Raw genomic sequence first — 15,238 nt, 5'->3', positions numbered from 1 at the left:
AATTTTCCAGAAAAGCATTGTCTTGGTTTGGGTCTTATCTCCAGGACCGTCAACAGTGCGTCATGGTGAATAATAATACATTTTCATCCTTGGATAATAAAATGGGAGTTCCACAGGGATCCGTACTCGGACCCCTTCTCTTTAGTTTATATATAAATGATCTTCCACACTCATGTCATGGAGCTGGTCTTCAGATGTATGCTGATGACACTGTCATACACTCACTGGCCACTTTATTAGGTATACCTGTTCAACGGCTCATTAACGCAAATATCTAATCAGCCAATCACGTGGCAGCAACTCAATGCATTTAGGCATGTAGACATGGTCAAGACGATCTGCTGAAGTTCAAACCAAGCATCAGAATGGGGAAGAAAGGTGATTTAAGTGACTTTGAACATGGCATGGTTGTTGGTGCCAGACGGGCTGGTTTGGGTATTTCAGAAACTGCTGATCTACTGGGATTTTCACGCACAACCATCTCTAGGGTTTACAGAGAATGGTCCAAAAAAGAGAAAATATCCAGTGAGCGGCAGTTCTCTGGGCGAAAATGCCTTGTTGATGGCAGAGGTCAGAGGAGAATGGCCAGACTGGTTTGAGCTGATAGAAAGGCAACAGTAACTCAAATAACTACTCGTTACAACCAAGGTATGCAGAAGAGCATCTCGGAACGCACAACACGTCGAAGAATTAAGGCGGGTTTTGAAGGCAAAAGGGGGGTTCAACCCTGTACTAGCAAGGTGTACCTAATAAAGTGGCCGGTGGGTGTAAATGTGTCTGGTAAGACTACCAATGCACGTACCTTACAAAAACTGTCTCTATATGCTTTTCATCCAGGAGGTGGCCCACGCCAGATGAACTACATATTAACATCAAAGACGAACCAGTTAAACAGGTGACAGAAGTTAAATATTTAGGTCTCATACTGGATCCCCAATTGAAATTTGACAAGCATGTAAAAAAATTGAGTAGAACTTTAAAAGTCAATTTGTACTCAGTTAGACTAATCAGAAACTGTTTGCCATTTGACACTGCAAATTTATACATGCACTCTATGATTTTTTTGCATTTTAGTTATTGTGTTGCCTCTTGATCGCAAGCATGCCCCTCAGTTATCAAACCATTAGAAAGGCTCTATAATCGTGCAATAAAAATACTAGACCAAAAGCCGATAAGATTTCACGATTGTCACGTTCTAAAAAAACTGCATGTTTTAAATTTTGATAACTTTGTTAAGTTTGCCAATGCCAAACTTACTTTTAAATGCCTACATGATATGGCTCCATCATGTTTTAGCCTTTTCTATTAAGGGAGTTAGCATCTGGAATTCTTTACCTGTGAAGTTTAAAACGACCATCATTTTGAGCATTTTAAATATAAACTGAAGCCATTTTTAAAATGCACTCAGTCGTGTAATCATATGTGATTATGAATTGCTAGGTTTTCATCAAATTTTATGATATCTTTACTCAATTTTAATGTATATAACAATGCTCTTTTAGTTCATTGTATGTATTTTATGATTATATGATTTTGTGCTGTATGTGTGCGTGTTTGAAAAGCCCATCTAGGGACAAGCATTGGAAATTAGCATATGCTATAAATGCTGTGATACATTGCATTGGATATTGTTTGACAATAATCTATGTTTAGATGTATCTGTCCCTATCAAATAAACATTAAATAAATCAATAAATATTTAGAACGCATGCATTTGTCCCCCCCCCCCCCCCCAATAAAAACTGAATCTTGTGTTTTCATTTACATAAATAAAGACATTTCCACCAGAATAAAAATTCACCAGAATGCAGGAAATGAAGTGTTTGATGCTCAAAATTTCCAGGGGGAGGACCCCCAGACCCCCCACTTAATGTGTCCTCCCCAATGTTCAAACAAAACCTATGCCACTACTTCAGCCCACATGTCATGCAAGACCAGCTCCTTAAACATTACATTACATTACTACTACCTTAGTATTGGTATAGGGACTAGTGCTTTTTGATGTGCCACTGGGAGCCCTGAAGAAGTCCTGTAACACCCTTTTCAGCAACAACATGGTTTTCCAAAAGGCATTCCTAAATACTAAATACTAACCAAGCACCTCTTTGGTTAGATTCCTTGATGTAACATAGTGAATTAAATTCACAGCAGACAGCAGGAGTGTAATAATATTGATTAAACTTTTCTTTGACATCATCTGCATTTTTCTCAGAACAAAGTCAAACTATCTTTGCAGTTCAAGCAATGAGATCCAATTGGGAGGTGAAAACAAAAAAAACAAAAAAAAAAACAATCAATATTAGGTTGAAGTGCAGACATTCAGCTCTAATTTGAGGGTATGTACTACATCCATATTGGGTGCTCCATGTAGGAATTACAAACCTTTTTCATACATAGTTCCATGCATTTTGGGAGGATTCATAATCTAGGCTGCTCCATGTATGTAACTGTAAAGAAAAGTTTTCTCCCAGCCAAGTCAAGAATTGTAGCCCCAGAATTAAGTATGTAACATGCATATCTGCCATGAGGGCAAACATTGGATATGCCCATTGAAACCAATGCAAATTCATGGCACCATGAAAGCAAAATAAAACTTTCCTGATGATATCTTATAACTAAAAGTACCATTTGTGAAATTTATTTGTGGTGATTGTCTGCCCATTGAATGTATAAATGTTTAATTTGTTGACAATGTTTGGGAAAATGACCCCACCCCTCCCCCCAATATAAATTACATCGAGTGCCAATGCATACTTTTGAAAATATTCTTTACTTGTGATAAGTTATGTGTAAGCATAGTTCAGATTTAAAAAGTGCAGTGTTATTAATCCAAGCTGATTCATTTTTCCAGGTCTAGGCAATTTCAAGAAAGCAATTTAGTCTCCACAACCCTTCAGTTGACTTCAATCAGACAAATTAATAGCAAAATGAAGAACTGCATGCTCCGCACTATATTAAGAAACATTAATCACAGCTTCTTTGACATAACAAAGACCATAAACATTAGGAACAACGAATTGCTCTTATTAATACAGCATTATTCACACACTCAGTCTGAAGTCCAAGATTTCACCAAATTACACGCCACTTGTGATTTGCATTTATTCATAAGAACAATATCGAAATCCTTGTAAATGAGCCTAGATGTGTATCTCAGAGGTTTAGGGACCAGTAGAATTTCTGATACAGACACCAGGTGTACCTCCTTGTTAACCTGAAAACGAATGGCAGTGGCTACATTCATGTGATATGACAGTGCCAGCATGTCCAAACATCACCCGTCTATGGATTCAGGATTCAGATAATTCAGAACTGTCCAGCTGCACATGACCTCATCCTCCTCAACTCTGTTTCCTCTTCATCATCTTGCCAAGATGTTACAATTCCTATTCATAATGCTCCCCCTGTAAGAGTCCAGACACCGGGTTTGGACAATAATTCCCTTGTGCAACATAAAACCAGTTTTACTTGTAGCCATAAACTTGAAACTTTCAACATTGCCAAAATGCTTGTAGCCATATATTTTATGCAAGTTAGTATCACATAGTACTAATGTGCTGAATCAAAGCATTCCCTACCCTTGCATTTCTGGGTTTAATTGCCTATTGGCTGAAAGATAATTCAGAATAATCTCATTCCTCTGCATTAATAACACGTAAAACAGGCAAACCAAATCTGAGACTAATATTTTTAAACATAGATGGACTTTAATTCATTTACATCCATTGTACAGTATAGAGGACAACAGTGGGAAACTTTCATACCCTTTCTCCCCAGGTAATACAGAGAAATTAAAACAATAAATAGCAACTGCTGATGACAATTTTATCTCTTCTTGCAATTAAGTGACTGAGAATCAGGACCATTTTCTGTTTTCTTTTTGGTTGTTGAATAAACAACAAGGCATAGCTTGCCTCTGAAGTTATAAAAATATCCACTGTCACAGTTCATCAATGAAAGGTGTTGTCTTCATCTGTCCTCTAGACACCATTGTTTTCTTCCCTGCCACAAACTTTTTGGCAGCCTGAAAAACAAAACATTTAAAATGTTTTACAATATTCAACAATCAAGATTCAAACATGAAACCTAACCTGCTCTGGTGTTACTGCATTCTTTCAAAAGAAGTTTGGTTTGTACAATTTTGACGATTTTAACAATTCAGATTTCCTGTCTTCGTATTTAAACTTGTATATTCACTGTATTTCATGGTACCAACATGTATCTAATGCAGTGATAAATAAACAACATAAAACAACATGATTAAAATTAAATGCAAGTAGGGTGATGGACGTGTTCAGCAAACAAAAATGTTTGAGCAGCCAAAAATGCTGCTAATTGTTTTCCATTCATAGGAATATTTTTTGACATTTGAATTCAAGTTTGAATTGCGAAATTCAACAGCCTTACTGAGAACTATTCTGTTAGCTGCTACAGAAAACAAAACAGTGCTTGCTGGCAGTCCCTTCAGCAGTAGTGAATTACATGGGCAATATTAGAATTTTCTAAATGCCTGACATACAGATCAACTCAGTAAATGGGACTATCCTTTTAAAATATTTGAAATTCTCACATTGATGACAGCATCTGAAGTCACTGAGTCAATGTTTTGGGCCACGGCCTCTGGTGAATTGTAGGTTCCTCCTGCCAGTGCCTGGGAGCCCATATCCTCAAACATGCCCTCTGAGCTTTCCAGCGACATCAGATATTCCGCCTTCACCTGGTTCCTGCAGAGCAACACGGCCAATATCCATCACAAGGCTTTAAAACAGCAGAACACTCAGACTGCTAAAAGCACATGTATCCTCAATTTCACTAATTTCACTACCAGGACCAGTGTACACATTAATGTGATATCACAGATACAGGTACTTTCATAGCATGCCTTCTAAATATTGCTGCATATAAAAAGCCCCCACAACTTGAACCCAGACCAGAACCGTCTGCAGCAATCCATTTGTCTGCAGCAGACGGCCTAATGCGTTTCATTAGTCTGTTTTTCCTTCCTGTCGACTGAGGCAGGCTGCAGTAATTTGGATGGTGAGGAGACATGTTTATCTGTAAAAGTGTACTTACTTGGCTCTGGTGAGATCAGCAGCAGTGAGGCCCCCCTGAGCCACAGCCTTCACCTGGCTAAGAGCTGCCTTAATCACCTACAGAGAGGAGAGGCTCCCATCAGCAATGAACTCAAAGTCCATTTAATGGATTTTCCATGCCAATCCTAATGGTTATTCAGGACCCTCCACTCCTGTTTCAGTGATGGGGGAATGAAGTGTCATTAACCCCACAGAGGGTGAAACAAACATGTTTGTCAGTTTCACCCAATAACTGACTCTTATTAACTTAAGCTCAACTTAAACTGCTTCTAATAATGTTAACTAATAAATGAGTCTGTCAATGTATTGAGAAACACATTAAGATGTGCTTTTTAATGTACCTGAAGGTATCTGTGTTTTCATCTGCTTTTTCAAAAACTTGCCCCAAGTCACATTAGATGGACCAACAAAGTTTTAGAGGTGCATTTCCTGCCAAATGCCTGTAATGTAATGTAATTTCCAGTTTTCTAAGCATGACTAAGCTATTCATTGCTCACTTTATTTGCACCAGTGAAAATAACAAAGATAATCTATGTATCATACAATAAAGAGCTGTAAAAAGTGTAATTGTTCGTGCCATTACACTGTTAGGTTGGCAGCCAGTCCGTAACAGCCCATCCATTATACCCAATGTTGAATTATCGGTCTTTGTTTTTGTTGTTATGTTTGTGCTGTTTTTGTGGGGAAGCAAATTCTCTTCAGGGCAATAAAGGTTTCTTTCATTCAATCTTTCATTCATTCAATCAACAGCCACTGCAATCTGTACTGTAGCAAAACACCATCGGTTGTTTAAACAGTCCTTGATAAAACAGTAACTTTTGTAACAGTCATTCTGAAGTTCCCAAAGCCTCAATCTCCCATTACTGCTGTAGTGTACAAGGAGAAAACTTTTACTAGCTTAGTTTATACTTACATACTATATATCAAGCTTATGAGTCTAAATGCACACAAAATGCACTGACAAGTGCATACAGTCATCTCTGATATTATGTTCAGAAAAAACTGAATCAACAGCACAAATGTTACATCATTTCATGGATCTGATAGTGAATGACCAGCACGTACTCAGCTGTACCAACTGACGAGCTGATTTGAAGTGGGAGATTTGTGTTAAGGAGAGTAGCCATACCCAGAGAAATTCTGATTAACATGTAAAATATCCCCATATTTTCAGTCAGTTGCAAGCAGGGCTTGTCATACTTACGTCACCAGTGCATGAGGCCTGGGAGATGGTGTACACTCCAAACAGCCCCGAGTCTGAGTAACTGGCATTGAATGCAGATGCCTGAAAAGCAGAGGATGTGTATGAACAACAAAAGAGCAAATATACACAGATATTCTGCACGTGATATGCGTGTGTATACCCCTGTGCAAGCACACACACTCACACAAATGCATGCATGAACAGCACACATGCCTTTTCAGTTTTTACCTATAGAACTGAGCTACCTTTTCAAGCTGTAACAGTGACTGTTTACATGCACACTCACATTCCAGTGTTAAACCAAATATTGTGACTATGGCCCGAGTTAGGTAAACACTTTATGCTGATACCAATAACTTAAATAAGCCAGTGTCCCAGTTGTGAGCAGTATAATATGTGGGACACTCCTCTTTCAAATAATACTATATTGTTATATTCAGACTATACTTCCCTTACACAGTAAAATGTAAAACGAATACAGAAGAAGTCCCCACCCCCAGCCCAGGTAAAATGCTAACAGCGCAGACATTGCTAAGGGGCAGATGTACTCACACTGAAGGGGTGGGTGGTTGCCTTGGTGATGGCCTGGCTCAGCTTGCTGGTGGTGTTGGAGCCCCTCTTGACCTGTGGTCCTGCCCCCAGCACCTGCTGCAGCACTCTGTTTGCGGTAGCCTCCGGCGTGCCCACCGCCGCACCCTCACTCACCACCACCGCGTGCACCAGGCTGTCTCTGTTCGGAACCCGCAGCTCACCTGCACACAAGGCTGAGGTCAGACAGCGCTCACACTGAAGGGATACTTCTGTCATGAGCCGTACAGAATGGATACAAAGTAATCCCTTTAGGCCAGGCCTCTTTAGATTGATCTACATACTGTAATCTACTGAATCCCACAGCTGCCTCTGTACATTGGGGTTTTATTTGTGCCCTTTGTTTTCCATTAGTGGAAGTAGCACACAATGTCCCAGCAGTGAAATGAATATCTCCTTATTTATTTATTTTTTATCATTAGACCAACTGATAACCCTGAGGAATAAGTAAAGTTAGATAAATCCATGATACTGAACTGCATTATGTACACCAAGGTAATTAAAAAAACATGTTCAATCACTATAAGTGTACCATTAATGAATGCGTTTGAAACAAGCGATGTGCTCCTGAAATTACACTACATCAGGGGTGTCCAATTTCATCCAAAAAGGGCCGGTGTGAACACAGGTTTTTGTTTTAGATCAGTGCTAAGACACATCATTTTACTCATCAAGGTCTTGACTTGATTGAAGACCATGATTAGATAAACAGATAAATCAGGTGTTATAGTGCTCGGCTAAAACAAAAACCAACAGCCAAACTGGCCCTTTTCACCTTTTCAGAATAAGATTGGACATCCCTGCAATACATGATGCTCATTAATACCTCTCTGGGGCCCCTGACAAAGATTTTACACTTCTACGCTCAGCGGAAAGTCTATAATAACTGCCTTGCCTCCGTGGTACTGAGCCTTTTTCCCAGCAGCCCCTATTCCACTGCGGATATTGAGGAACTGCTCTCCAACTTGCGTCAGCACAGAGTGCTCCACACCTGGACAGACAGCAAATGTTTGTTAAAGGTACAGTGGTAAAGTGAAAGCTACAGTAAAGCATCAAAACAAGTACCTTCAACCCACAGTAAGTCAGCTTTAACCCACAATAAAATCCCTTACCGAGTCCAACCAGAGCCATTCTTCCACTGGTGAAATTGTTCTGGACGAAGGAGAGCATCTGGAGAAAAAGAAAGGCAAGTTACCTGGATGTGCGTCACTGTACCACACAGCGCACTGCTACGAAACCTTGGGCAGTACCTGATCTGAGCCGATGTGTCCCACCATGTAGTCTGGACAGTACAGAGAGTTGGACAGGGCGTTCTTATATGCTGCTGCATGCAGGCTTTCAATAACACCTGAGGAGGAGGAAGAGGAATCACACAGCTTTGTTCTCAGCAGATTCTCCCGTTTGTGTGTGCATTTAAAAGACGCACCTCCATCATCCTTGAGGGAAAATGGTTATGCTACAGTTACAATTTCTAAATACTAGGAGTATGCAAATACCAAACAAAACAGGAGCAAATATAGTGCAATATCTATTATACATAATGAGATGGAAACTGAACAGGGTAAAGGTACTGACCAATCTGTGGCTTGTGGTGAGCCAGGGCCTTGTCCATCTTCACCCTGGGGGTAAGGTCGGCCACCTCCCATGGCCTGAACTCAGGAGCAGTTGTCACATTGATCAAGAACTCCATAACAGTGTCACTGTAACACAGATACAGTGATAACAATGGAGACAAGGACCAATAATTTGTCCGCAATTGTCTTAAATTCATTACAAGATTAAACTTTGTTTTATGTATACTGTATAAACAACTTTTTAATTCTACGTATTATTAGAGTGTCCAAAAATCATGGCAGGCTTCTCTGAACAGTGAAATATCAATAGCCACACCATCCAAAACGCATGCAGGTAGGTAGGCTACCAGGGGACTGTGCAGTTGGCACAGACATACTGCAGGAGCCTGTTCAGGCCAAAGAGTTTCTGTTTCGCAAGGAATACCCTGCATACAAAAAAAGTCTCAGAGACCACAGCCAACACCAGAGTGGTCCAGATCCATGGGGTGTATCACTAAAAAATTGTGCCTAAGCTGGACACCCCAACCAGGAGCTCCTGAATGATATTTTGAAGGTCAGAAGCAGCACACCTCATTGGCTAAGCCTGTTTCTGACAGACCAGCTACTGGCCAAAATGTGGGCACAGATATATCAGGGTATATTTTCATAATAATTTGAATAAATAACTGGCTGTCCAACTGAACATCCTCAGCATGATGTTGAGGCAAATATATGGACAAGACAATGTCCCATTATAGATCCAATTGAAAAAACCTGTAACATATAGGAAGTCTCTGGAGAGAAAGTCGTGCAGCCATAGCTCTCTAACAGTACTCACATGTGGTCTCTCAAGCACTCAACAGTGTAAACCATGTTCTCTCTTGATGATGTCACACTATAAACAAAAGACAAAACCGCAATTAGATGTATAACTGTTATTACTACCGAAAAACTGGTGATAGATAGATAGATAGATAGATATACTTTATTGAACCCCGTGGGGTAATTTGTCCTCTGCATTTGACCCATCCTAGTGATGATTCTTCTTCATTCAAGCTACCATGGTCATCTGCAGTAAAGGCCTGTTTGTTAAATAGCAAACTCTCATACATTACTGTGTGTCTTGAAGAGACAGTTCAACTGAACATTTTTGCCTTTCAAAACAAACATGAAAATGATATTTAAACTGATATTTAATTTTGGGTGAACTACCACTTTGAAAACATTGATATTATTTTAGCTTTAGTGTATATCTTAAATTTTTGTGTGTGATTAAGGATATTTTATATATCTGCAGAGGTTTCTGATGGCTTGTCAGTTTTACAACGTTTGGGATGGGGCATTTTAAGGGTTTGCGGTCTGAAGCAAGTAAATACATTTTAAAGCAACTCCAAAGCTGCTTGTACAATAATGGTGTGCCTCCAGACGTGTTATGTTTGTATATTACCCTATTATTTTTCAAAAAATTCCATTTAATTTTACTTTGCGTCGGGACCATTTCCTTCAGCGCATGCCCCAGAATGTGAACTACCCCTTTAAGACAGGGATTTGGATGACTGATGCCCATGTACCTCAAGCTGCCTCCCACAGCCTCAACACCACGACAGATCTTGAACGCCGATGCACCCTTAGTGGTCTGAAAAACAGCAAAGCTTATAAACAACTGTTACTAAAACACTGCCAAAAAATTTTTTTTAAACTGAGCAGGGTTACAGAAGAAACAACAATGCTTTCCATCACTTCAACATCTTTATACTGAGTGACAACTTAATTATGAAAAGGAGACAATGACCGCCGCTTACCAGGTTAGCTGCCAAACGGAGAATGTGAGTAACTCCCAGGTTGTCTGGCGTCTCATATCGACAGCCGGCTTTCATAAACACACCGATCTTGGAGGCAGGCGAGTAGTTCTCCAAGGAGGCAATGACCAGGCCACTGGGTAGTTTGGTCACCTAGAGGTCAGGTGTAGAATACACATATTTAAATAACTGCATGGCAACATACAATCCGATCCTGAAACATTCCAGAATAAGCAGAACTCAAAGTAGCTCAAGTCTACCAGGCTCAATTTTTAATCTAGCATCCATATATATACTTGTTTAACTCTTTACCTTTAAGCAAGAGTATAATATAGAATATAGTCATCCGGTAAAAACTGTCAATAAACCAAAAGCAAAATGAGCAACTATGCAAATAATTAACTCAGAAAAAGAATAAGGTTTACTGATAACTCAAAGGGAGGATTGTGGAGTCAGTTTCCTGTTGCCTTCTCAATATGGTTTTCATAAGACACAGCCCCTTATATTGAAAGAATGCAATAGATCACACAATAACTAACTATAGAGAATGATTAGGCCTATGTGACGAGAATGAGAATAAAAGACTGATTGTGGCCAGGGCACATCAGTTCTTTTGATAAATGGCACCGCTGCATTATTAGACCTAGCCTACTTACTATTCCAATTAAAAGACTGCCCCCTGCTGGCTCACCAATGCTCTTTCCATCACCAATAAGGTTTTTGCATGTTTTCTCCCATCCAAAGACTAACCAAGCCAACCCCTATAACTTAACCCTGTTTTGCACAATAAGGCTACAGGAGGGTGGTAAAGATACAGCCACAGGCATAAGAAAATAAAGCCCAAATCCCAACAACTGAGAAAGCCTAGGAAGTAGGGTAATCACTATTTGAAAAGCATTTGGCTAAAAATCAGAGATCCACATGCTTGAATTAACTGATTTTATTTTATCACATTTTTTACCACTGTGGCTTAATACAAAAATAACAATATGTCACCCCTTGCTTCATGAGGTCAAATGCAAGCGAAACATACTTTTGTTTGCCAAGTCTTATGTTTCTCATTGATATATGTAAAGTATACACTTTTTACATTTTATTCAAGATACCAATGTACCCATAAGTAGCACTTTGGACAACCATAAGTGCACGTTTTCCCCATTTATTGCTCCATTAGATAAGTATCAGGTATAGGGGCAGACAAGTAAAATATAAACATTTCTATGTGCACCTGTAGTGGCAACTATGTAATACAACACTTCAGACATGCACACAGCAAAATAACTGGACAAATGCCAAAATTAGTACGAGAGCAGACACCTATTCTCCATTCATATCATGTTTGCCCAGGGTAGACAACGTATAGAAATGGAACATGTGAGCAGTGCCTGGAGGAGACCTACCCACCCTATCCTTGGTGAATGCATACTGTACAGTATGCCCTCTGTGAGCAGAGCCTACATGTACTGACCTGAACCTCCTGCGCAGGGAGAACAGCTGCTGCCGCATCCAGCTTATGGGCAGCCTGTGCTGCATAGAGCCTCTGCTGCAAAACAGAAGAAAGGAGATATTGTACACAGAACATGTGCACTGGATGACATGCAATGTGAGGTGAAAAGGGGAGGTGTGCAGGGCAAACCGTGGGTAATACGGTATGCAACCCATTTGACAAATAGCTGACTTCAGTGTAATGTATTTGGAGAGAGTTGGTTTTTAATAGCAGTCCTCAAACAGAAAACTAGGAGCAACACTCGCCTTTTTTGTCCTTTACATAAAAAAAATTAACAAAATATGTGAATGTTTTTATTTTTATTTCCAATTAAACATTGTTTGTATAATTGCTTGTTCGCCAAACATTCATTCACAAAAGGTATTTTCAACAGTCCAAAGCTTTCAGCAAATACTAAACGAGGCACTTCACTCAAATTGACAAACCAAAAACACTTCTACAATATCTCCAACTACTGACATTTTAGGTCCCTTTAACTTCAGCACTCTTGGCTTCTCTTTAATACATTAAAATGGTTATTGGTAACTAATACACTTGGCTTCATCCAGATGCACTAATTATATTTAACAGAACAAATGAACAAACATGGGTTTTGCACGACATTGGAACTTTTTTTCAAACTTTGGGACGCCTGAAATCCTCACATATTGCAAACCATTTACCCACTTCAAATCAGGTCAGTTGTGAGGCTAATTCCGTACAATACATGCAAAAGGTATCCTGAGGACGGCAGCTGTTTAGCAGTTCGAGTGGGGTAACTTTGTAGACAGCGAACGGGAAACTATAGCAAGCAACGTCATTAACTTAGCCGTCACACAACTTTTAAGATCAGTCTCATATTTGTTGGGAAAGGTCTAGCTAGACAGACATTAAATTGGACAAAAGTTATGAATCTAACGTTACACAAAAAAGAGTGACCTTCAGTGGGTCGTTAAGTAATTAGCCTGCTGATTTTAAGAAAACACAGCACTATTTCTTCCGATGACCTCGCAGGTAAACCAACAGATAAGAAACGAACCAGCTAAGTTGCATGTCTGAGTAGAAAACAAGCTCACAAGCAGCTACACTAGGTCGCACAACCTTGCGCACAAAACATTCATAGCTAACGTTAGCTGAACTTAGCCGGATAGCTACCAACATCTAGGTAACGTTAGCGTTAGTTAGATGTAATGATAGCTAGCCAACATTATTATCTGCGAACTATAAAACATTCAGCTGGCTTATATTAATGTGATATTGCTAGCTAAAATGTGATGTTTTCTGCTTAAATCCATTCTGAGACAAATTGAGATCTTACAGAGAAATTACTAAGACCCCGGATCCCCTTCATAACTCGATCTCTCCTTCAGCAACACCCAGAACACAATATGGCTGAATCAATGACGTAACATCCGCGTACACAACTTCCCCTGTATGAAAGCGTAATGCGTTTCATAGCGTCTTACCACAATTAGCCCATTTCACCCCATATGCCCTAAGATTTCACCGGAGCCAAAAAATAAATAAAATTAATAATAATTATGAAATGACTTATTAACTTAATGTCTGTATTTTCAAGTAAATTGGTTTACTATATTAATTGCCTTACAATGGGTAGAAATTCGACCTGAGAGGATGGTCATCTGTTCAGATTCATATACGCATTAATAAGTATCGAATCTTTTAATTCCAGTAACAGACAGGATATTTTATTTGAGATTATTTCGTCACGATTCCGAATCCAAAGATTAAGACTAATTACTGGGTTTGTATGGTTTAAAACGGCATTGAAGTCAGACTATATTCAGATAGATGTAAATATCAGTAAAGCAGAGGTTAAAAGAGTAATGAAAAGTAAATTTGGAAAAAGATGGCAAGAAAAATGATTCAGGGAAAGGAAGGGTAATCATGTAGTATACAGTTGCATTAAATATGTCACACACACAGAGATTAAGAGCCACTCCGCATGAAGTGGGGGCAGAACTTAATATTTTAAAAAAGGTTTTGTATCTACCAACAGGAGATGTATCACATATCTGTTGAGAGTATTTAAATTCAATAGGTTTGATGGATAGAATTTGAGGTTTTCCTTTTTAAAATAATGAGTATGTTATAGATTCCCATTCCACAATTTATTTATTTATTTATTTTTGCATAGCATTTACATTGCATCCATTTATACAGCTGGATATATACTGAAGCAATGCAGGTTAAGTACCTCGCTCAAGGGTACAACAGCAGTCACCTACCTGCAAATTGATCCTATGACCTTTAGATTACAAGACCAGCTCGTTACCCATTATACTACACTGCATTATTAATTGTTCGCCAACCACCAAGAAGAAGAAAGCCTCACTCCCAGTGCACACAGACACAGATTGCCAGTGCATCATAGTAATGACTGCACATGGCTGATTTATAATATTTTCACGGTGAAAATTCTGCGCAGTATTCCTTTAAAATGTAGGATGTTAGTCGTAACACATAAAAAAGGATAGATAAAGGTATGAATGCACTAGTACATGGTGACCAAAATACACTCAGCCTTCCAAAATTTTCTGGTCTGCTGCTAGCAATTTTCAGATTTCAGTGAACGGTTTAAATTTTATAATCAGAAGATTTTAATTGACTTTCAGTTTAGTTTAGGTATTCCATCACTTGGCCAGTGAATTCATCTCAACAGTCCTCTTCTGATTCTAAGTATCACCTACTCATTGGTAATCCAACTTAATCTGGGTGAATTTTTCTGCTCCTGCTCCTCCATCCCTCTCTGCACTGTATTGGTGCTTGACATTGCACACTTTTGGTCTTCTCATTCTTTCTCTTGAGAATAATCCTTGATGTTGTAGCTTGTTGTTATGCCTCCTAGTTTGATTTACCATACCTTTTTGACCTAGCCTATGCTTACTCTGAACTGGATTTAAATGTGTTCATGTTTATGAATAACTGTTACATAATAAGTATTGTACATTACCAGATGTGTTTTGTAGTTGTACTAATGACCTTCAGTATGCACTTATTTTACGTTGCTTTGGATTAAAGTCTCTTCCAAATAAATGTAATGTAATAAACAAACTTTCACCTATTCAAATCCTTTTTTGAGAGCTCATCCACATCATTTAGCCCAATTATTTGATAGCTCATCAGGTGAAACATGGTGGGTCAAAAACAAAGTCCAGGGCTTGAAAACTTTATTTTAAAAGTGGTAGAGAGTTTTATGGAAACATTGTCTTTGAGTAGTCAGTCTTGTCCTAAATTTGCTTCTTTCACTTCACTGTTCCTTACAAATATTTTCATAATAACAAGTAAAGCTATTTGTAAAGTTCTGGGGTTTTCTTTTTATTGTTGTAATTAGAGTATATGTTCGTTATAACAAAAGTCTTAGAATTTTCCCCATACATTGGACACGTATTGACAAAAAAAACATTAATTAGGAGTGATACGCATAAAAACATAGACTGTACATAATAACGATATGCAATAATAAGGAAGTGACGCAGTTCCGGTTCCGCTCG

The 15,238-nt window shown here is 38.9% G+C and overlaps 1 protein-coding gene across 2 annotated transcripts; it reads right to left on the bottom strand.

Moving 5' to 3' along the window:
• Window positions 1–3,685: 3,685 nt before the first annotated feature.
• On the bottom strand, window positions 3,686–13,195 carry LOC135248383 (cytochrome b-c1 complex subunit 2, mitochondrial). 2 transcript variants are annotated; one of them, XM_064322951.1, is made up of 14 exons: window positions 13,042–13,195; window positions 11,706–11,780; window positions 10,241–10,390; window positions 10,010–10,074; window positions 9,277–9,333; window positions 8,461–8,585; window positions 8,136–8,233; window positions 7,998–8,055; window positions 7,781–7,876; window positions 6,850–7,049; window positions 6,298–6,378; window positions 5,074–5,150; window positions 4,571–4,724; window positions 3,686–4,024 (listed from the first exon to the last, which is right to left on the bottom strand). In XM_064322951.1, the coding sequence occupies exons 1-14, from the start codon at window positions 13,072–13,074 to the stop codon at window positions 3,941–3,943; spliced, it is 1,353 nt and encodes a 450-aa protein (XP_064179021.1). In that variant the 5' UTR covers window positions 13,075–13,195; the 3' UTR covers window positions 3,686–3,940. The 2 variants fall into 2 exon arrangements, with proteins under 2 accessions (XP_064179021.1, XP_064179022.1); XM_064322952.1 differs by having other exon boundaries at window positions 11,706–11,777; window positions 13,042–13,131.
• Window positions 13,196–15,238: the final 2,043 nt, after the last annotated feature.

The sequence above is a fragment of the Anguilla rostrata genome, chromosome 2 (assembly GCF_018555375.3).
Source record: "Anguilla rostrata isolate EN2019 chromosome 2, ASM1855537v3, whole genome shotgun sequence".
Lineage (NCBI taxonomy): Eukaryota > Metazoa > Chordata > Actinopteri > Anguilliformes > Anguillidae > Anguilla > Anguilla rostrata.
Note: the sequence above shows the minus strand (reverse complement) of the source record. Positions and strands in the feature narration are given on the sequence as shown.